Source organism: Diabrotica undecimpunctata, chromosome 7 (assembly GCF_040954645.1).
Source record: "Diabrotica undecimpunctata isolate CICGRU chromosome 7, icDiaUnde3, whole genome shotgun sequence".
NCBI lineage: Eukaryota > Metazoa > Arthropoda > Insecta > Coleoptera > Chrysomelidae > Diabrotica > Diabrotica undecimpunctata.
In genome coordinates, this window is record NC_092809.1 from 76,344,643 (window position 1) to 76,369,291 (window position 24,649).

General features: G+C 33.7%; 1 protein-coding gene across 1 annotated transcript in view; it reads right to left on the reverse strand.

Moving 5' to 3' along the window:
- The window catches only part of dally (division abnormally delayed protein), a 507,405-nt gene that overhangs the window by 470,336 nt on the left and 12,420 nt on the right, over nucleotides 1-24,649 (reverse strand). The window contains exon 3 of the mRNA XM_072539017.1: nucleotides 22,679-23,439. Within this exon, the coding sequence (XP_072395118.1) occupies nucleotides 22,679-23,439 (761 nt within the window). The remainder of the gene's footprint in view (nucleotides 1-22,678; nucleotides 23,440-24,649) is intronic.

Below are 24,649 nucleotides of genomic sequence, written 5' to 3' on the forward strand. Positions count from 1 at the left end.
CCTTACTCCCCAACATATTTTTAAGTTTCTAGCAAATACAGTTCTGACACTACTTTCTTGTGACATATCTAATTTAATTTTGCTAATAATTTAATATATGGAATTTTATATGGGATTAAAAACCACAATTGATAGTAATGAAAGTTAAATTTTTAACTAACTAATATTTGACCTAAGTACCTAGGTATTGTTCTGAAGCTATTTTCTTGTGGCATATTAGATTAATTACTATTTCAATGGGAATAAGCCACAATTAAAGGTTAAAGTACGTTTATTGACGTTTCAATTTCCACTTGATAAATCGTTCTCAAAATACAATTTACTAATGTTTGTATTTTAAGAACTGAACCTTTAATTGTGGCTTATTCCCATTTAAATAGTAATTAAGTACCTAGGACATGAAATTCGGTTGGGCAGAGATAACCAGACATGTGAGCTCCCACGTCGCATAGGATTAGCCTGAGTAGTGTTTGGTAAATTAAACTATGTATTTAAATCGGATCTACCCATATCTATATATCTACCAAATTTCTACATTTGTATTGTAAATCCACCATGTTATAAAATATACTGTAGTATATTCTTTTCTTTTTAAAATATTTTTTTACTTAAATCTAGTCTACAGTAGTCTACACAAATAACGTACAAAATATTTAACGCGATACAGATCTGGTTTTTACAAGAATTTCATAAATTTGAATTTGATACCAACCCATAAACTAATAAACGTTGCGAACTGAGATGATCACATTTCCCAATTTTGGTTGTGGTATTTATGGATATGTTTTAAGGTCCCTTGAAGGCGGCTACGATCCTCAAGGTTGACGTTGTTAACAGAGAGGTGTCAAAGGCGTAGAGAACATTATTTTGTTTTACGAAGTAGTTCGACTCGAGCAGCCGAACAGTACGGACGTGAGAGAGAAGCGTGCTTAGGTGGGGGCGACTGACCTATTGTCAACGGAGCTTTTCAGCTCCCGGTGGGTAAGACACCGAGTGTGGCATAGGCACTTGTCCTACATATTAGCGAAAAGCGGATGCGAGGTTGTTACTAGTTAAACCGTCGAGGAGCTGTTTTTATAGGCTCCTCGCGGAGGCTATAATAGCTTCGCGTTTGCGAAGAATTCGGGATCACCTCAGTGTGTCGTCAGGGATGACACTGTAAGGCCTTGACATTTGACAAGGTCGGACAGAAACGGCCCCTGCTCCTGAGGTGTGAGAAACAGGAAGAGGATCCCTCACTGTGAATACAGGGAGTGAACTACCGCGAGGTACCTGGAACGGCACCCAGTAAGCCGTACTGACAGCGGTCAGTCGGTGGAAAAAAAACAGAGTAAAATTTTCTTATATCTTATGAACTATTTGTTCACTGCCTTACGGCAATATGAGTGATATTCCCCCCCCAGAAAGTGTTGTCACGCAGGTGACAACACAAGAAGAAGAAGAGAATGATTTAGCCAAATCATCAAACCCCTCTGATGCCAGCTCGATTGAGCTATATAATAAATTTATTCAATCGACTAATCCCGCGATCGATGACATAGAAATCGTGATATCTTCTGACGATGACTCCTATCTGCCCGAGTCGGAGGAAGAAAAAAGCGAAATCGACACCGATGACGATGTTAATACGATGGACGCCATCGACGAAGAGCCGAGCCCAGCCGCAGAATCGCGCGAAGCCCCGCCCCCAACTGTAGTAGAGATACCACCCGTCATGGACAACGTCTCCAAAAATGAAGCCGAGCCCGAAATCGGCAAGAAAATGAAAAGGCTAAGGCCCAAAGAAGACTCTCCGGAAGACGAAGAAGTAAAGAAAAAGGCCAGAGAAATGGCGGAAAGGGAAAAGGCCAATGAGCTTTTAAGGTCGGTCAATGTACTGACGGAACAGATCAAATCTCTAAAAGAAGAAAGCCGTATTCGCGAGGAAAAGGCGAATAAACAAATCCAAGCCTTCTCGCTCAGATGACTGAGCTGAGAAACGAAAATAAGGAAAAGGACAAGGAGATACCGAACAAATAAGAAACGAAATGAAAATGGAGAGAAATATCAATGATGACATAGAAAGAAAACAATTAATCTGGTTCGGACATGTTAAAAGAATGCCAGAGTACAGATGGCCTAGGAGAGTACTGGAATGGATCCCTCCTGAAAGAAGAAAGAGAGGACGACCACGGAGAAGTTGGCGCAACGATATTGATGAAGCAATGGCGGCAAGAGACTTAGAAGAGGCAAATGCATATGACAGAAAAAGATGGAAATTGGGGGCGGAGAAGCGGCGACAGCCGTAATAAATCCGTTATTATATATATACAAGGAGATACAAAAACTTGTACAACATATAATGGCATTAACAGCAGCCAAGGAGAAAGAAGAGTCAATAATGGAGATCGACCCGTGGGAAGCCTCCCTCGATAACGACGTTGTAAAGCTAGTTGAACTAGGAATCGGTTCACCTCCCCCCGCAAAGCCATCCGGTAGCAAAGGCAAGCCTAAAGAGCCGGAAAGAATTATAACAACCAAAGAACCTGCAGGTTGGACACAAGTCCAAAACAAAAAAGGAAAAAAGACAGGCACCACTACTGAGAAATCAGACAGTAGTGTGAAAACAAAAATAGGCGTCGCCGAAAAGCAGACGCAGATAATAAATCAGCGAAAAGAAAACGAATTTAACAAGGCTGCGAAAGAGGCTCATGAAAGAAGCCAGAAAAAGAAAACTGACCAAAATAACTTGAGCAAAAATAGCCAAGTTGAAAAAGAAAACGACGTAGCAAAAGACTCACCGCAAACAAGCAAGGAGCCTACAGTAAAAGAGCCAATAGTAAAAGAGCCGAAACCACCGGGATAATCCTAAAAACTGTAGGAGAACACCAAAAAATCCTGCAGAGAGCAGCCAACCAAGGCATAATATCAGTCAATAAGTTTGCACGATCAGGCAGATCTATTGTTATTAACACAAAAACTAGAAAAGATTACCTAGGAATGGTACACATCCTAGAAGAACACACTCCAAAAGTAGAATTCATCGCATATCCCATAGATAGCGATAAACTAAAAAGAGTCATTATAAAAGGGCTATCTGCTACTACTAGCACAGTAGCAATTAAAGACGAACTATACAATAAAGGAATAGAAGCAACAAGGGTGATCAATATGATCTCCAAAAAAGCTGATAAAAAAGTACTGCCACATTTCATCGTCACCCTTAAAGAGGAAGACGTTGCAAAAATTAAAAAAATATCTGATATATGCTACATGCGCATCTATGTGGAGGATGAATTCAAAATCACAAACGACACCCTACAGTGTTATAACTGTCAAGGGTTCTATCACAGCTCAAAGGCTTGCCATTGCGGATCCAGATGTGTAAAATGCGGAGAAAACCACATCAGTAACGACTGTGAGAAAAGCCGGGAAACCGACCCCAAATGTGCAAACTGTGGTGAAGCGCACACAGCAAATTATAGAGGATGCTCTAAGGCCCCTAAAAAGAAAACGCCTGCCCCAACAAGACCGGTAGGAAGACCCATAAACAGCGCTCCAATCAACAAAGGAGTCAGCTACGCACAGGCAGCGAAAAAATCCGCTGAAACCACCACAGAAGCTCCAGCACAACCACAAGAAGTGTCGGTACAGGACGCAGCTACCCTCATCGCAAACTTCCATTCAGAGTATAATAACAAAATGATGGAAATGATGTCCATGATGGACAAAGCAACAAAAATGATGACTGCATTTGGAGAAGCCGTCCGAAAATGTTAGCAAACCAAAACGAAGATCTACGCATTGGGTCATGGAATTCCGGCGGAATATTCAAAAAGATCAACCTTCTGGATGAAATAATAAACAGATTAGAGCTCGATATTGTAGCCCTTCAAGAAACCAAACTAGTGGAAAGGAAAAAAACAAAATTTCCAGGCTACGATATCTATAGAACGGATCATAGAGCATTATCAGGAGGAACAGCTATATTAGTCAAAAAGGGACTCGAACACGAGCACATCCCAACACCAGACGGACTGGTGACAATGGAAGCCACAATTATTCGACTTAAGGCCAACAACGAAACACTAAAAATAGTGTCAGCTTACGTCAGACCACATGATCCGATTTTTAACGAAGATTTGAGCCTAATACTGAACTCAGAAGAGCCAACTATAATTATTGGAGACCTAAATGCTAGATCTCCCAATTGGTTTGACAGGACGACCAACCGAAACGGAAGATATCTCTGCAACCATCTCGAGAACAGACCGAACACACATGTCATCGGACCAACAGAACCGACATGTTTCCACGGAGAACTCCCTACGTATCTTGACATTGCAATCCTACACAACGTGGGTCAACAATACGAGATACACTTTCTAAATGAAGGCGATTCGACACATAACCTAATCGTCCTGACCCTGGGTGCATTAGAATTGAACTATTTGCAGCCCCACAACAGAAAGAAGACAAGTTGGCCAAACTTCAGAAGAATTGTGAGCGAGAACATCGGTAACATCCCAACAATTAATAATATTACAGAACTAGAAGATAGTGTAATAAAACTAGAACAAGCAATAAACAATGCTATCGATGCCAGCTCCAAAACCGAAACAATCACAAGACAAAAAGGAAGATTCAGGGATATAAGTATAGAACTTCAAAACCTAATCAAAGAGAAAAACCGGAAAAGAAGAAGAGCCTACCGCACAAGAACGGTAGAAGACAAAAGGATTGCAAATGAGCTAGACAGGGAAGTGAAAAAACAACTTCAAAATCATAGAAATGAAAGCTGGGACTCCTATATCGATGAGCTAAATCCTAACAAATCCGCCTTCTGGAAGTTATCTAAAATCCTCCGAAAGGACAAGAAACCCATACCTCCCCTACACGGAGTAAACGGGATTGTCCATACGGAAATCGACAAAGCCGAAGTCATGAAGGACGAATTAGAAAGGGCGTGTAGAAACAACGAACACCCCGACGATGACATAGACTTTGAAGAAGAGGTAGAAAGAGCAGCGAGAAGACTTAGAAGGAAAAAGGGCAGAATAGGTATTACACATACATCTCCCGAAGAAATAAAGGAACTTATAAAAATGACAAATGCCAAAAAAGCCCCAGGACCCGACAACATCACAAACAGGGCGCTGAAAAATCTACCAACAAAAGCTATTGTTTATATCACTAACATAATAAACAGCATGCTAAAACTACGATATTTCCCAGATAGGTGGAAAGAGGCACACGTAATAATGATTGCAAAACCTGGTAAAAACGGCACATTTCCGCAAAATTACAGACCTATCAGCTTATTATCATCTATAAGCAAGATAGCGGAAAGAGTCATACTAAGAAGACTCAATGAAGAATCACAAATGCTAGGAACCATACCAGAGGCTCAATTCGGGTTCAGAAGCGAACACTCCTGTGAATTACAGGTACTACGACTTACAGAATTTATCACCAAAGGATTTAATGAAAAAATGTACACAGCTACAGCTTTTCTGGACGTCAGCAAAGCCTTCGACAGAGTCTGGCACCATGGACTCATCTATAAAATGAATGAATTTGGTTACAGTGAGGCGATGACATGCCTTCTTGCGTCATATCTTGCCAACAGAAGGTTCAGAGTTCGAATAGGGGCAACCCTATCCGAAGTCGGGACCCTGGAGGCGGGTGTGCCTCAGGGAGCGGTGCTGTCTCCTTACCTGTACACCATCTATACGGCCGACACGCCAAAAGAGCCAGGCTCTCTGTTGAGTCTTTACGCTGACGACACAGCAATAGCTGTTAGCTGGAGAAACCCGGATCATGCAGCTAATCATCTGCAAAGAGCACTAAACAGATTCCAAAGATGGTGCATAAAATGGAAAATAGCCCTAAATCCAGACAAAACACAGGCTGTAATGTTTAGCCACAGAAGAAGTGTACCAAATCGCGAAATTACAATTGAAAACACCCCAGTAGACTGGACCAACCAGGCTAAATACCTAGGGGTACATCTAGACAAGAAGCTAACGTTCACTGAGCACATCAATCAGCAAATACGCAAAGCCAAAGCGTTGAAAAGTCAGCTCTCAACACTTATTGGAAGGAAAAGTAAACTACGATTTAAAACCAAAATCAGGGTTGCGAATAGTATTATCCTGCCAGTCCTAACATATGCATCCGCAGCGTGGGGACACACCTGTAAAACAAACAGGAAAAAGATACAGACCACTCAGAATCAAATAGTCAGAGATGCCCTTAAGATACCAAGGTACGTACCCTTGAGATACGTATATAGAGACTCAGGACAAACAAGAATCCTACGCACGCTAGACGAGAGAGCATATGAAATTTTCAACGGACTAAGAAACCACCCAAGCAGAATGTTAAGAGAGCTGACTAACTACAATGAAAATATAAGGACGGTACACAGAAGACCAAAACAACAGATAGCTCGATATAGGGAGAACCCGAACGAATAAATAAAGAATGAGATGGTTGCAAGAAGAACAAACAAAGAAATGCAGTCAATCAGAAAACACACCAAAAAAACTCTGGCGAGAGGGTACGCTTTTCTTTTTAGGTTTTTAGGTAATTATAAGTCCAATATACACCGGGGTGTGTGAGAGCATTATACACTTGGGAATGCACACCCCAATACACGCACACAAATAGGATTAAGAAAAAAAAGGAAAGAATTTTTGCCCAGGCATTTTATAGTCCCGAAGCACCAAGGAAGTCCACAAAAAAAAATAAGAAGAATACAACTAAGAATACTGGAGAGTTCAAGATGCAGCTTAAAAAGTTTTTGGGATTGAAAATTAAGGGTTTTTCGAATATGTTGAATCCGTTCACGAAGTAGAGATAGATCATCTTCCTAGATCATCTTAACTCACAACATCCGAGTATAAAATTCACAATGGAAGTAGAAAATAATCGGTCCCTTCCCTTTCTCGATGTGTTAGTCACCTCCAAGCCCAATGGCCGATTGGGTCACTCTGTTTATAGAAAAAAGACCCACACGAATCGTTACCTACATGCTTCATCACACCACCATCCTGCCCAAAAGAATTCTGTGATCAACTCTCTCATCCATCGGGCCATTTCGATTTCTGAACCTGACAACCTTAGAGAAGAACTTGGCCATCTGCAAAAAACCCTTGTCGCCAACGGTTACTCCAAGTCCACAATTCAAAATATTACACACCGACATCTACATCCCCCTTTACACCCTAGGACGACAAATTCAGAATCTTCGGGTAATACTCCTGTGGCTTTTCTTCCGTATATTCGAAGTGTCACTGATAGGATTGGCAAAATTCTTCGCAAAGAAGGTATCAGGACTACTTTTCGACCACCCAAGAAAATCTCACAATATCTACCCTCTCCTAAGGACCCATTACCGCCCCTATCTTCCTGTGGTGTCTATTCTATTCCTTGTTCATGTGGACAAGTGTATATTGGCGAAACTGGTCGTTCCGTCAAAACTCGGATTCAAGAGCATCAAAGATGCATTCGATCAGATCTTTTCTCCCATTCTGCAGTTGCAGAACACTGCCAAGAAACCGGTCATTCCATATTGTTCGAAAAAACCCATATTATTTCTAAGAGCCCCTTCTTTTATTCCAGGAAAATCCGCGAATCTCTAGAGATCCGAAAAAATCCACATAATATCAATCGAGAGGAAGGATACTACTTGTCTCCCATCTGGAATCCCAGTCTAGAGCCGCCGTCCGGTCCCGCTACCACAATGCAGCCACATGATTGGCCAGCGCGCGCTTCTTGACGTTCGCGCCACGGAGTGTGCCGATACGTCCCGACACGACAGGTCACCGCGACTATAAATAGAGCGGTAGCGGAGTAATCGTCGGATTCACTCCCTGCCTCTCGACGCGTTAGTGTTCTGAGCTGTTGGACGTGAATCCCTGTCCTGGCATTTGGTTTTCACCTCTGGCTGCGTTGAGTAGTTGAGTTACTGTGACCAAATGCCCATCTTGGTAGTTAGTATTCGCCTCTGGTTGCGTTGAGTTACCGTTGCTAACTACCCATCTTCCTGTCTTTTGTTTCTTTTTTGTTCTCCTGAAGGAGCTACATACAATTGTAGCGAAACGTCGAGATGAACCCACTTTTGGGTCACTCACAAATGACACGGTCCAAACCCGGAAGACGAATAAACTATAACATTCATATACTCAAATTTGAGATAAAATCCATGGACACTGTATTTAGTTTTTCATATACAACATTAGATCTATATGTGTTCTGGTTTTTGAAATTCTTTTCTTTGTTTATTTGACATATTTGGCATTGGGTAGTAATTTCTTTTGCTATACTTATGTCATTCTTTGCAAAATAATTGTCCCTAAATAGCATCCATAGCTTTCTTGAACCAATATGCATGTAATTGTTATGTAAATTTTTCAATATTTTCTTTGCTAAAGTTCTAGTTATTACATATACTTCTATGCCATTTATTATTTTATAATATACCCCATCTTTCCTAAGGACTTTTTGTTTTTCACTCAAATTGATCTGATCTCTTATAATTTCTTCTTTAGAATATAATCCTGTACTTTCTACTAATTGATTTAATCCAATTTTTATTGTTCGCTGCCCTTTTTGTGATATATTTTCTAACCTTGATAAAGCATCTGCCACTATATTGGATTTTCCAGAAATGTATTTGATTTCAAAGGAGTATTCACTCAATATTAGACTCCACCGATGTATTCTACTGTTTCCATATTTGTTATTTAATATAGATGTTAAAGCTTGGTGATCTGTTTCTATTGTAAATTTATTACCCAACAAATAAAATCTTAATTTTGTGACACAATGTATAATACTTGCTAGTTCTAATTCTGAAACTGAGTAACCCTTTTCATGTGGCTTTGTAATTCTTGAAATGAATTGTATTGGGTATTCGACCCCATCATGTATTTGTAATAATACCCCTGATAATCTCTCTATGGATGCATCTGTTCTTAATATGAATGGCTGTGTGTAGTCAGGATAGTATATTTTTAAATTTGACAGAAAAATGTTTTTAATTTCTTGGAATGCTAGTTCTCTTCTCTGATCCCATCTCCATTTTACACCTTTTCTCAGTAGTTCAAGTAATGGAATTTCTTTTATACTTAGATCTGGTATCATCCTTTTATAATAATTAATTATTCCAATAAACCCTCTTAAAGTTCTTAAATTGTGTGGTGTTTTATATTCCTGAATGACTTGTGTCCGTTCTGGATCCATTTCGATTCCCTTAGTGTTAAGTTTACAACCTAGATATATTACTTCTTTTTGAAAAAATGTACATTTTTCTTGATTTATTTTTAGTCCAACTTTGTCTAATCTATTTATTATAATTTTTAGGTGTTTCTCATCATCTTCAGCCGTTTTAGAAAAAATTAATATATCATCAATGTAGTGAATTACAAAATGTTCATATTGATCCAAAATATCATGAAGACATCTACATAGAGCACTGCAAGATGATTGAAGTCCAAATGGTACTACTTTGAATTGATATACTACTCCACCTATCTGAAATCCTGTATACTGTCTACTTTTTCTTTCTAGAGGTATTAACCAGAAACTATGCTGTAAATCGATTTTAGTGAAAAATGACATTCCTGTAATTCTTCCTAGTATTCCATCTATACTCATTGGTGCTTCAAATTGCTTTTCAGTGATCTTGTTAATATTCCTTGCATCCAAACATAACCTGATTTCACCTGATCTTTTACGTACTACTACTATAGGGTTGATAAAACGTGTATCTGCCTTCTCAATGATTCCATCTTCTAACATATTATTAATCGTTCTGTTTACTTCTTCTCTGTATTTATATGGTATTGGGTATGATTTTGTTTTAAAATCTTTTTCTTCTTTAACTTTTATACTATGGATATAATTTTGTGCAATTTTATTTTCTTTATTGACAAGTCCCTTGTGTTGCTGCAATATGGAAACGACTATTGATTTATATTCTTCAGGGCAATTTAAAACTTTTATCATATCTTCTTCTTTACAAATAAAATTATTCTTCATTATGTACTCATTATTCCTTGCTTCCAATTTTACGCACTCCACCTCGTAGGCATCCATCTGCTTAAAATTTCCATTCCTTAAATATTCACTACAATAGTTATTCTTTACATTCTTTTGGGACATATCCCTATCATCAAAATACATTTCTTCTTCATAAACATCATTATTTTCTTTTAATAATATCCTATCCACTCTTATTCCTTCTTCCACCTCATCTTTCTGCATAAATTTAATTATTTGCCCTTCCAAAGTTACCATTTTTTCTTCAAAATCTATCTTTACTTTCTTCTTTTCCAATTCATCATTTCCCATTAATATATCAACACATAAATCCTTGACAATAAATCCTTGCATATTAATTTCTTTATTAAGAATATTAATTTTAAAATTGGCTAGTTTATCAATTTCACCCAACTTCTTATTATTTGCAACAACAATTTTAATTTTTGGAATCTTTATTATATCTGATAGTTTTAATGTATTAAAAATAAAATTCTCCGAGACTAAAGTACTTTCTGAACCAGTATCTATCATAATTTTAATCATTTTATTTTTGGCCAAAGCATTTATATAAATTAAATTAATAGATTCAATAATTTTATCTTCATCTAAAGAAATAAATTCAGAAGGTTTTTCATAATAGCAATGGCCTAACTTGTAATTCAGAAAGTTTACTGAACAAAATTTTGATTATTAGAATTGTCAGATTGTATCTGACCACTTGGATCTGATGTCCTATGTCTTTCCCTACTATGACTTCTACTCACATTTTCTTGCCTTGTACTATTTCGTTCCCTGTCTTCGCAGCTTCTATTCCTTCGAACACAATTTACCTGTCTGTTATAGTTAGGTCGCTCTGTATTTCTTCTATTGTTAAAATCTTGTCTATTATTATTAGTACTGTTATTAAAATGTTGTCTATTATAACTAGTATTGTTATTAAAATTCTGTCTATTTTGATTACTGTTACTATTATTAAAATTTTGTAAACTATCACCATACCTAGTGTTATTGTTATATGATTGTCTATATTGTTGATTATCATTTTTATTATATTGAAAGTTATTATTTTTTTTTCTGTTGTTATTATTACTTGTCATATTGCTTTTTTGTATTCTTTGAATAAAATTAATAAAACTATCTATTGTTTGAATATTTTGTACAGTTACTGTTTGCACAACATCAGCATCAAAATATCTAGATACATTTAAGACTGTTTCATCCTCTCTAAGTGGTGGTTCCAAATATTTTGCAACCGTTATCAGTTTCAATGCATAATCTACCATATTTGATTTTAAATTGTGATTATACTTTCCAAAATATAGAATTTCTCTAAACTTTGCTTGCTCTAATTCACCCCAATAATAATTTAAAAATTTATTTTCAAATGTTTGAAAATTATCTAAATCATTTTCAATACTAGCAAACCAAGTTGCTGCATTGTCATTTAATGTCATTCTAATATAATCTTTTATCATTAATATTATTCACAAATCTTAATTTATGTTTTAAACTATTTATGTATACCCTAGGATGCAAATTTTTTATATTACCAGTGAATTTAATCCCAGTCTCATTTGTTAAATTTAAGTAAGGTCTCCCTATGTCTCTCATTTGTGAAATATCATCTATTCTATGTTCCACATTTCTTATTTGATTACTATTTATTTGGATATTTTGTTGTATATCGTCTAATTTTTCTTCTGTGTTTCTCCTGTCTTCGTTAATTTTTACTTCTAAGTTACATTTCTGCAACTCTATTTTCTGTTCTATATCTATCTTATTATCTTGAATAATCCTCTTTACTTCTGTCCTCTCATTTTCTATCCTTTTCTTGTAGTCATTCCGTATATTTTTTATTTCATTTGCTACTTTTTTCTCTGCAGTTTCAAGTTTTTTATCCATTTGTTTTTCTATTTGCTTTACAATTTTATTATTATTATCTTCTATTTTCTTTTCTAATTTTCTATAATTCTCTTCCAATTTCTGTTCCATTTTTTTCATGTCCTCTTTGACTTCTTTTGAATTCTCTTCCATTTTTTTCATATTCTCTTCCATTTTCTGTTCTATTTTTTTTTGTATTATCTTCCATTTTTTTCGTATTCTCTTCCATTGTCTTGTTCATCTGCATCATTAATGACATCAAAGCTGCCATATTGACATTTTCCTCTCTTTCTGGATTCATTTCTGCAGTATCTTGTGGAACTTGAACTAAACTCTCCTCTTGTATAGGTTGTGTTTCTACTTCCACATCTTCTTCATTCTTTTTGCTTCTTGTACCTTTCTTTCCTTGAGACATTTTGAGACTTTACTTGTTCAAATATAATTAAAAATAAAATCTATAATTTTTTCTTTCTAATGAAAATTAATTTAATTATATGAGAGCACTTATCTTCCCAAACTAATTCTTTTAAATAGAGAGCCCCGCGGTGGGCGCCAAATTGTTATAATATATTGTTTGTTTGAATGATGAGCAATGAGTATTTTTAATAATATAATATATAGGGTTTTTATCGCGGTTCTCAAAGAATTAGTTTGTATTTTTTTTTTTTTTTTTTTTTTTGTGGCATTGACTTTCGTCATTCAGCCAGTCTCGAAAGGTTATAATATATTCCTTAAAAAAGTATAGACAGATAAGTACAGATTATTTCTCTCAGACAAATGCACAGCGATATCCCTAAAACGAAATAGACGAATAATTAATAGAAGAACACGAAGGAAAATACAAGGACACTCGCTTCTCGTCTAGGGGTCCGTCAAGACATTTATTTTAACAGACAAACAATACTGGACCACGGATAAGGTATTGTTACATATAGGATAAACAAAGGGTACAAGTCTAATCCTATACACGCTCATGAAAATTTTCATGAACGAGTACCAGATTTATAAAGCTATGCATGTGTCTGACAAAAATTCTATAATTAAATTATATATTGTTACAGAACCTATGTCTAACAAAGACTGTATATTATATGGAGCGTATGTATTGCATTTAGTTAATTTTGTATACAGGGAGTTTGAATGCTGAATAAATTTAGGACATTCAAAGAAGATGTGATCGAGGTCACCTAGCTTGCCGCAATGTTTGCAACTATCATCATCGATGACTTTAATTTTAAATAAATGGCATGGGTAGCATGCATGTCCAAAGCGTATTCGATTTATAGTAGTAATATATTTACGAGGAGCTTTGAAATTCTGAAACCAGGTTGTTTGAGGTAGAGTTGGTTGTAAAGAGGTATACCTTTTAGAGTTTGTAGAACAGTAATGTTTCCATTGCTCTTTCCATCTAAGTTGCTGATTTTTTTTGAAAATCGTAGTAACATCTGATGTGTTAAGCATATATTTCAACGTAGAGCCAGTTGTTACACTCATTTTAGCCAAGTGATCTACATATTCATTGTGTTTGAGACCAATATGTGCTTTGACCCAAATAAATTTTATGTTGACTCCAGTCGATGATAAATGATACAATCGGTCTTTTATTTCAAATATGTAGGGGTTGCTAAATGTTGAGGGTAATTCAATGTTTTTTATGCTCTGCAAAACTGAAAGGCAATCTGACAGAATTAAGATATGTCTATTACAGGTGTTTTTAACATATTTTAGAGCTTCAAGTATAGCTATTGATTCCGCTGAAAAGATTGAAAATTCATATGGTAGTTTATACTTGAAATCTACGTTTGTAGCAGGTAAAAAGTATGCGCATCCCGTCCCTTCTGTTGTTTTTGATGCGTCCGTGTATATTACTGTGGCTTCCCTATAATCCTGCAATAGAGATATTAGAAGATTGCTACTCATAATGGTGTTCTCACTATAAGTGGGTATTATAACCTGAGTTCTGTGGAATAAAGAATAGTAGTCTAAGCTTCTGTCAACCGTGTCCAATTTCTTGAAAAAAATAGGATTATTCTGTAATGCCATGCATAAAGGCGGGGAAGGTTTTTTATCCCAATATTTGTTTGTAAGATCTGACTCGTTAAGTTGACGGACGCTTGAAAATAACTGGGAGTTAGTTAATAGAATTTTAAGAAGGCTTTTTTCACTTAAAAAATTTCTTCTATTTTCCAGGGGTAGCTCAGCGGCTTCAACATATAAGGGTTGTATAGGGGTTGATCTCATAGCACCCAAACATATCCTCATAATAGAATTTTGAAACGTGTCGATTTTTCTTAAAAGGTTCTTAGAGGCGGAACCATAAAGAGTAGCACCGTAATCTAGAATAGATCGTATATATGCGCGATAAAACAACAAGGATGTTTCTACATCGCAACCCCACCACGTTTTAGTTGTCATTCTGAGGAAATTGCTGCCTTTGTTACATCTATCAAGCATGTACTCTATGTGTTGTCTCCAAGTTAACTTCTTATCCAAAATAAGGCCTAGATATTTGACATGATTTTGAAGCTTAAAACATTGATCGTTCAGAATGATATTTTCATTTGTAGGAATGTTGTGTCTTGTGAAGATAGATACTACTCATTTTTCTATAGATAAATTGAGACCATTCTCTAAGAACCATGAAAAAAGGGATTCACATACTTTGCTAAGGCTTTGTATACAGGTTTCATATTTTTTGTTTTCTGTATAGATGCAGAAATCGTTGGCATACTGTACGATTTTGAATGAACTGTTATTTATTTGGATGTTATGTATGTCAGAGCTGTATATATTGAATAAGATTGGAGATAAAACTGAGCCTTGTGGTATACCTTGATAATTATATCGCGGTCCAATTAGCTTGTTATTATGATCTCTTACATAGATGATCCTCTTTGTGTAAAATCCAATTATTGTATCCACGAATGCGATTGGCATATGGAATAAATTAACCATTTTATTTCTTAAAGTTGACAGGCAAACTGATTCGTATGCTCCCTCAATATCCAAGAATAGTCCTGTTAAATAGTTGTTTCTGGTTAAGGTATTTTGTACATCTACCACAATGGTTGTTAGAGCATCTAGTGTTCCAAAGCTTCTTTTATAACCAAACTGATTTTCTGGTAGCAAATTATTTTTTTGTAACCACCAATCCAGTTTAAATTTTATGAGTCTCTCTAGAGTTTTAAAAACACAGGAAAGTAACGATATTGGTCTGTATGAATTTGCAATATTTGGATCTTTACCAGACTTTAGGATAGGAACCACAATGGCGTTTTTAAATGAATCAATAACGATGTTATTTTGAATGATGTCATTAAATACCTGTAACAGCAGATCTTTAGCGGCTCTTGGTAGGTTGATTAACATAGGGTATTTGATTTGATCAATCCCTGGGGAGGTATTATTGCAATTTTTGAGAGCGAAATCTAATTCAGATTTAGTAAAAGGTTTCAACAAAAAGTGATTGGATTGGTGACTTTGTTCGGATTGGTTAGAGAAATATTGAACCCAGGGAGGAGAAACTTTATTAAAGAAGTCATCTAAAACTTCATTGCTGAAAGGTTTTATACTATTCTGCGGTTTTCGATTCATTTTGTTGGCCTGTGACCATATTTGCTTAGCAGAGGTATTTTTGTTTAAATTGGAGCACCATTTGATCCAACTGGATTTAGCTTTTTGCTTCAACTGCTTTTTTGTTCGAGCAGTAACTTCCTGACATTTTAAGTAGTTATCAAAACTCGATGAAAGTTTGTAAGCTTTTAAAGCCTTTTTTCTTTCATTAATTATAATATCACATTCAGGGTCCCACCATGGTGGTGGGGGACGATTTTTGAGTTTAAGAATTTTATATTGAGGGATATATTTTGAAGCAGATTCATTAATACAATTAATAAGAAAATTATAATTTTCGTAAGTGTTTAAAGAGATACTATAGTTGACAAACATGTTTTCTATTAAGGATGTATAAAGTGACCAATTGGCTTTATTGATATTCCATTTGCTTTTTGGATAAATTGTTTCATGTGATGTGTGAGTTTTGGAAAGGTTCATGGTTATAGCAAAATGATTTGACCCTAAGGTATCTGAAGATACGGACCAGGAAACTTTACTGGCTAGATTAGCTGTACAGAGAGAAATGTCAATCATAGATTTCTGAGTACCATATTTGGAAAGATATGTGGGTTCCCCATTATTCAAAATAATAAGATCTAGGTCCTCGACACTGCTGACGATTTGATGACCTGCAGCATCATTGTGCAGTGAGCCCCATAAAGAGTTATGTGCATTCATATCCCCTCCAATTATACAAGGTGATGTAACTTGAGAGAAGATATTTTTCCAATCATCTTTAGAAGCATGGACTTTAGGAGGCCTATACACAGACAAGAAACTTAATTCTAAATTGTTAAATTTAACGGAGATGCCACAAACTAAAATTTTATCATTGAAATTTTTAGTAATATTCACTTGACAGAATGAGATAGAAGTTTTAATCAAAATTGCTACACCGGCATATCCATCGTATCTATCCTGGCGGATTATATTATAACCTTTAAATATATAGTTTTGATTTGGTTTGAACCATGTTTCACTTAACAACGCTATATCAATGTTTTCAGCTGTTAAAAAATGAACTAAACTATTTTTATTGGATGCAACGGACCTTCCGTTCCATTGTAAAATTCTCAGAGTTGTTTGTCCTTGGAAAACCTTATTTACTGAAGATGTCCTCCAACATCTGATTCTAACGAATAAGTAAAAAGTTGTATAATAAAATAAGTGAAAACATTCATATTTGTTTTTTTAATAGTGTATTTTGATCTTGGATTAATGTTTAAATAAGAAATACTGCCAGAAAAAAGTTCCATTTGAATTACATAATTTAGATAAATAATTTTGATTTTGATATATGCTAAGAATTTTATTTCAATGTTTTAGTACCCTCCAATACTGAAAATATTTTTTGATTTATGCTCTCATTATCTACAGATTTTAAATCCTCAAGTGTGTGAATATTTTTTAAAAAATTAATGACACACTCCGTCACTGCCTGAGCAATATCTTTATTATCACCTTCTGTGGGTTGAAAGGTAGATTGCTTTGGATACTGGGGAAGAGGATGTGATGGTTCAAAACGGAAGTTAAACATGGGAGGGTTCTGTAAGTTTGGGGATGAGGGAGAAGTAGTGGCTTTACGTTTTTTGTTGTTATGGGTTAGTGCCATAGGTCTGCTACTATCCGAACGTTGAGAATTTGTAGGTTGTGGCTGCTGGAAAGCATGTTTATTACCAGAACTTTGAGGTAGTTTCGGGAAATCTGCCTCGTAATTTGTTAAGGCAGAAAAGCGATTGTTCGTTGTTATTTCTGAATATGAAGATTGAGAAAGCTTTTTGGCTTCTAAAAAGGATACTTTCTGTTCTATCATCAAATTTTTAATACGTTTCTGTTCCTCGTAAATTGGGCATAGTTTGGAAATCGATGTATGCTGTGTACTCTTGCAATGTATACATGATTTATTAAATTCAGAACAGTTATGTTCTTCGGTTTTGACAGATCCACATAAAATACAATGTTCTTGGCTGCTTTTGCACTGTTTTGATATGTGTCCGAATCTCAAACATCTATAGCATTGTGTGACCCTGCCTATAAACTTTTCCACATTAAAATAAACAAAATTAACGGATATATGGCTGGGTAATATGTTTCCTTCAAAGCTGACTACAATGGTCTTCTTAGGTACATACTCAGCTTTACCATCTTTTTCAATTTTCCTGTGCATTCGTCTGATGTCTAGAACCCTTGAGTTTGAATTTATGTTTTGTTTTAAATAATCAACGTCGTAACTTGTGTCAACGTCTCGGATCAGACCCTTGACCTCTAAAAGGTGATTAGGTATGAAAGCTTTTAAGTTTAATTCTTTTAAATTTTTATTTGTGACCAACTTATTAGCTTCTGCTATTGAATTTAATATTACTTTAACGCGATTTCTACCTATTCCCTTAATTTCCTGAATGTTTTGTACTTTTAGATTTTTGTGTAAAATATGTCCTACAAACATAGGATGCAAACGACCCAAACTTTGCTGATTAGTTTTTTCAACATATACGCAATAATTATTTAACAAGTACTTATCTGGATTTATCGAGTCAAATAGTTTTGGTTCGTCCTCCTTAGCACCTATTGTTCCCGTTTCCATGACGGCAGCAGTACTTTCCATATTGGAAAAACTGTCACTTTCACAAATAACTCCACTATCACCATCTGGCGTCTTATTTTTTACGCTCCCCATGGCGGGGGCGAAGTTTTTAAAATCTAACTTATTTAAATTGTTTTGATAAATTTAGCAACACGAAAAAACAAAAACTTGAACACTAATTAATAACAAATTGGTAAGCCGGTTATTGTTGTTTGACTTCTCTCTTCGAAGGTTCAAACGATACTGTAGTTTGTAAGTACTTTTTTAAATTATCTTTATTAGATCTACTATGAAACACAAATAAATATATATCTAACCTAGCCAATGTAAATTTAAAATAAACTATCTTTAAATTGAAATTCTTATGAAACTAATTAAATTCTATAGACAATGTAAAATTTAAACAAACTATCTACAAAATTGAAATTGTTATGACACTAACTAAATTATATTAACAAAATTTTGTACCTTTCTGTCACTGAATGCCTAAATGAACTGTTTTCCACTATATAGATTATAATCACCACTCAAATGTCTTCTTCTCAGCTTCGGTTATCCTTGTTTTTGTGAAATTACTTTTTCCAATTATCAGCTTCGACCAATTTAAGATATTTTTCTTCACAGCATTTATAAACCACCAAGCAAAACAGCAAACAGCATTTATATTTATTCTTCTTTTCAAGATACCAATATCCAATCACCATATAATTATTATAAGTTGATTTATACTAATCTCCAATCATAATATAATTTTAATTTCTTCCAATATCCAACCAATATTCTTCTAATATACTTTTTTTTAATCTTCAATAATTATTTGTGTATAATTATAAATGTGCATTAAAAATATATGTATAATTTTTAATCTTCATTTAACTCACTATATTAAACAATTGGACTATTTGTAACTGATTGACTAACTGAATGCACCTCTTACTATAACTTTCTGACTGACTGACTTCTGAATCCAAATCACCGGGTATTTATATCTTTTTGGATAATCCAGAACCATCTGGTAAGAAATCATGTTCCATTTGTTCTATTAAATACATGTCTGAATTTTCTGGAACAAATCATTTCGCAAACAAGGCCATCTCCGGTGATCTAGAGAATTCCATACTTTTCTATTAATAATTTTGTTGACATTTAGGTTTTTCAGATCAGAATAAACACTTAAATCAGTAAATATATATATATATATAAATTAAACATTTTAAACTAACATTATTATTATAACCCCACTTTATATTCCTAATTATTTAAAATGTCACTTGGAGAGTATGTATATCTGGTTGCCTAGTCACATGGCTCACTTAAATATATTTTACAACATTATAATTATATAAAAAAAAATACTTTTTATATGCTAATTTCTTAAAAATGCCCTCACATAAATAATTTTTATATAATTCTCTAGTATATAACTTATTAAAATAACCAAATACTTTTCATATCTAATATTATGTAGTATATAATTTATAAATTATTTTCTTTAAACACCAATCATATCAATATATATATATATATATATATATATATATATATATATATATATATATATATATATATATATATATATATATATACATACATATATATATCGAGAAAAGAGTACGACCGTTAATCCAATATAAATTAAGGATCACTCGAAGAGAGGTGGGTTTTTCGGTCAAAAGGTGGAGAAAAAAGACAAAGAAGTTGGCTACTTCATCTATTTATTTGAATACGTTTCGCTCTCTAATCAGAAAGCATCATCAGTTCATCTAAAAAGAACAATATGAAAAACCAACATCCATAGAAAAGTCAATGTTATAATATGTAGGCTTCTTAAGCTTCTTTACATGTTATAACATTGACTGCTACATGTCTTTTTAAGGTAACACTTTTATATTGACTTTTATACGGATGTTGGTTTTCATATTGTTTTTTTAGATGAACTGATGATACTTTCTGATTAGAGAGCGAAACGTATTCAAATAAATAGATGAAGTAGCCAATTTCTTCGTCTTTTTCTCCACCTTTTGAACGAAAAACCCACCACTCTTCGAGTGATCCTTAATATATATATATATATATATATATATATATATATATATATATATATATATATATATATATATATATATATATATATATATTTATATATATATATATATATTTATATATATATATATATTATATATATATATATATATATATATATATATATATATATATATATATATATATATATATATATATTCGGAAAGATTTCCGCGGTTAGTACAATTAAACTTAGAGCTAAGATTAATATTATTATAAAAATTAATATTAAACTCACCAGTCTTCCGGGTTAAACCGCGTCGATATCCATTTTGCCGAGCTTTCGACATCCTCTCTGATGTCTTCTTCAGGGCTTCAGACCCTGAAGAAGACATCAGAGAGGATGTCGGAGAAGAGACCGGAAGAAATCTTTCAAATCGCATTATTTCTCACAAAAGTGATTGCAGAATTAAAAAACCATCTTGTGCTTTGGCAGAACATGTAATCGATAAAGACCATATTATGGATTTTGATAACATTAAAATTTTATGTACTGAAAGTAATAAATTTAAAAGGACTTTTTTGGAAATGGTTTGTATTAGCAAAAATGATAAGAGTTTAAACAAAAGATCTGAAATTCAAAATTTAAGCAAAATTTATAATTATATTCTTTCTTTATGATTTATGTATAAAACTTGTAAAATGTCATATTTAATTCTCCATATATCTGTCACATTCTTTCAGACATCTGTCAACGGTGAATAAATCTTCTTCTTTTTGTTACTAAACAAAAAAGAATGTTTAAACGAAGTTTTACTTTTGGCAATATAATTGTCAAAAATAAAAATTTTATGTTGGCATTTATGACATTGAGGCTATTTGTAATTGGTTGCTATTTGAACTTATTTATAAATTCAATTATTCTTATATTAAAAAAATGTTTTCAAAATTATAAAAATTTTTCAGAGAAACATTTATTAGATAAAAACATTTTTGTATTAAATATTTTGAAGATGTAAGCAGTGATTTTTACTTACCAAACTAATTTTTATTTGGTAAGTTAACAAAAATTGTTTTTTCTTTTTAGTTCAACCTTGTAAGTAGTTTGTCTTTTTTAGCTCTTGATAATAATTGTAAACACAATTGAAAGCTCGAGAATAAAAAAATAGTTAACCAATAGCCCTATTATTGACTCCAACCCATCCAAAACAGCTATATATATATATATATATATATATATATATATATATATATATATATATATATATATATATATATATATATATATATATATATATATATATATATATATATATATATATATATATATATATATATATATATATATATATATATATATATATATATATATATATATATATATATATATATATATATATATATATATATATATATATATATATATATATATATATATATACTAATAATTAATTAAACGTTTAATCAAATATTAATCCTCTGTAAAAATCCGCCAATGTATAGTTGTTTAAGACTTCTTAGACTATTACCCGTCGCTATCGCGACAACGCTTTAGTGACATAATATAACTATGATGATGTGTATGCACTAGTTGTAACGGTTAACGGTTAAACGTGCAGACGGTAATGGATCCTAGAAAATCGCTGGTTCTTCGCGGAAATGTTAGTTCACGTTATTTGATGAAAATTCTGAGAACAACAACGATGTTAGTCGGTTGTTATGGAATCTTGAAACTGCGACTAGTGGGAGGGTTGTATCTAGTAAACAAGATTGCTTATTAACAGGTTTTTGGAGATAACGAGACTTTCATGACATTTTAGAGATACAGGGTGAAGATACTGCATGAAATGTCTCAATTATTTCGTGTATAGTATTAATGAAGTTTGGTAAATACAGTTAGTATTGTATGAAGTTGGTATAAAAAGAAAGGCGAAAGCAATTTCTTTCTCTAATTTTTATACAGCGAAAGGTCAATTTTTGATTAATGGGGGACACATTTTTCCGGTATTTTAGATTATTTTACTTTGAGCCCTAAGCCAGAATAAGAATCACCCTAAATGTTTTTAACGGAAATGGGCAAGAGCTGGGATTTGTATTCTACAACATATTTTTAACAATAATGGAACACAAAACAAATTTTTTGACTTTTTCAGGACTTCTACCTAGATATTTAGTGGCTTGAATCATATATACCTGGTAAGTAATTAACCACATTGATTTTTCAACCTTAGTCAAAATTTATCCTTTATGTTTGCTTTCTCTAAAGTAGTTATACTTATTTCCAGGTAATATTACACTGATTATGAACTTTTTAGTTCCAAAACGTTCCGCGATGTAGCTCGGAAGGGTATTTTTAATTATATACCTTTTATAAAGCATTTTTAAATAAAACTTTTGTGATTAATGGTATACAGCCAACTACAGGAATTTTATTTTCCTTGTGGATAAATTTTTACTTTTTATACTATGTATTATTTATGCACAGTTTTGTTTAACAAAAATCTTTAATAACCTGTGTCTAGGCAGTTGAAACAGAAAAAAACTTACCCTAACATCAATATCCTTGACCTTCTCCATATACCTCATGATAGCTGTCGATATTTTATAATCCAGATTCCGAATAACAGCATCTATGTTAGCATCAGCGTCATTGCTACTCCGTTTCATAGCGTTAACTAAACTTTCGATTCCTTCCACGAATCCGTTCCAAGGCAAATCCAGCTCAGCCACGTATTTCGTAATGCAACCTCTTAAAACGTTGAGGCAATACCCACTACAAGGTTTGGTGTGTTTCCAAAGACCCAAGCATTTGGGACAGTACGTCATTTTGAGTAAAGCATCATGACATTCTGAATTGTCACTGCTGTGTTCATCAATGAGCAACGTGTCAGTTGTGTTTAATACTTCGGAACCTATCCTGAAAGCTTGCAAAAGTAACCTAGTTGCTTCTAGGCTTTTCGACAAAGACAATCCGATTTGTTTGGGGATATCTCCGAATGGTGATATGTTTTCAATTGACTTTTTAAGACAGTCTTTATAATTCGGTGTCAAGTCTTTATCGGATATGTCAGCAGAGTGACGGTATGCTAATGGAAACAATTCTTCAAAGAAAACATTCACGCTATTAACGATTTCTTCGGGACTGACTGTCGGTTTTGCATCAGTCGTGTTTATCCAGATATAATTTCTAATATCTGTGTAGAGAGTCTCAATTGGTTGGCGCGATACACTCGCCAATTTTCTGTAAACCTGTAAAAACAGGAGCAGAGTTTTGTTTTCCGACTGCCGAGCCAGCTCTGAGACGTGATCTGAAAAACAAAGAAACATAATTTAAATATTTATTCAACATAAGGTCTTCTTTATGATTAATAAGGTAGAAAAATGGGTTACAAATTATTATAGGTTAGTTTTCTTGTATAGTCTGACACAAAAATGTTTAACAGTCATAATAAATACTTCTGCTATGTCTTTTATGACATTAGGGTGCTAAATTATACAACTTAATTTATATTAATTTAGTGTAAGACTACATTATCCAACAAAATATTTTATTGAAAGTAATAAATCTGGAGTTATATGGAACTTTTTTAAATGTAACATCGGTTTATTACAAACATCTTTAGAATAGATCTATTTATTTATTTATTTTTACCGGATCAACCATATCACAAAAAATATAGTTAAAACAGTGATACAATATGTAATACAGTGATACAAACTATCAAAATAAATATACAAGCATACATAATAATTTGCATTCCATTGGTTCAAACTTCTTCTCTAATTTGCTTCATAAATGTTTGCGTTATAAAAGTTGTCACTTAAATGTAGTTTGTCACCAATTAACATATTTATCACCAATTGGGTGATGGTTTTAAAGTTTTTCTTTTGTTTTAAACAAACGACTCCAATAACTAATTAAAAATATTGTCACGGAATACGGAATATGCAACCGAACAAGGAAGATCTAGAACTGACCAGCTATTCAATGTGAACCAAATTCTAAACTAATCGTATAATATCGGGAATACGACATTGACGTATCACTTAGTTAGTTATGAGTCAGATAAGTTATATCAAATATTGCATAGCTTTAACCCCAAAAATATAACGAGCTAGTAAAAGCAACAATGGACTCATCAACAGCAACTGTCGGAAAACAAAATGAGCTCACTGAGAACTTTTTAATAGTTAAAGGATAAAAACAAGGAGACGGACTGGCACCGACACTATTCAACCTGACTCGAATATGTGATAAGACAGCTGAATATAGAAAGAGCTAACTTCCTAACAAACAAATCAATGCAGATTGCCGCCTATGCCGATGACATCTGTATTATGTCTCGCAGGACGAAAGAAGAGGCAGAAATATATTCACAATTAACCCTGGATCACAAGCGCTTAACGCGTGTGAGAGTTTCACTCACACTAGGATCCTAGTGTAATAGTTTTCTTTTTTTATTATAAATAAAACTAAGGCACTGATAATAATAAAGAATTTATTGTATAAAACAAGTT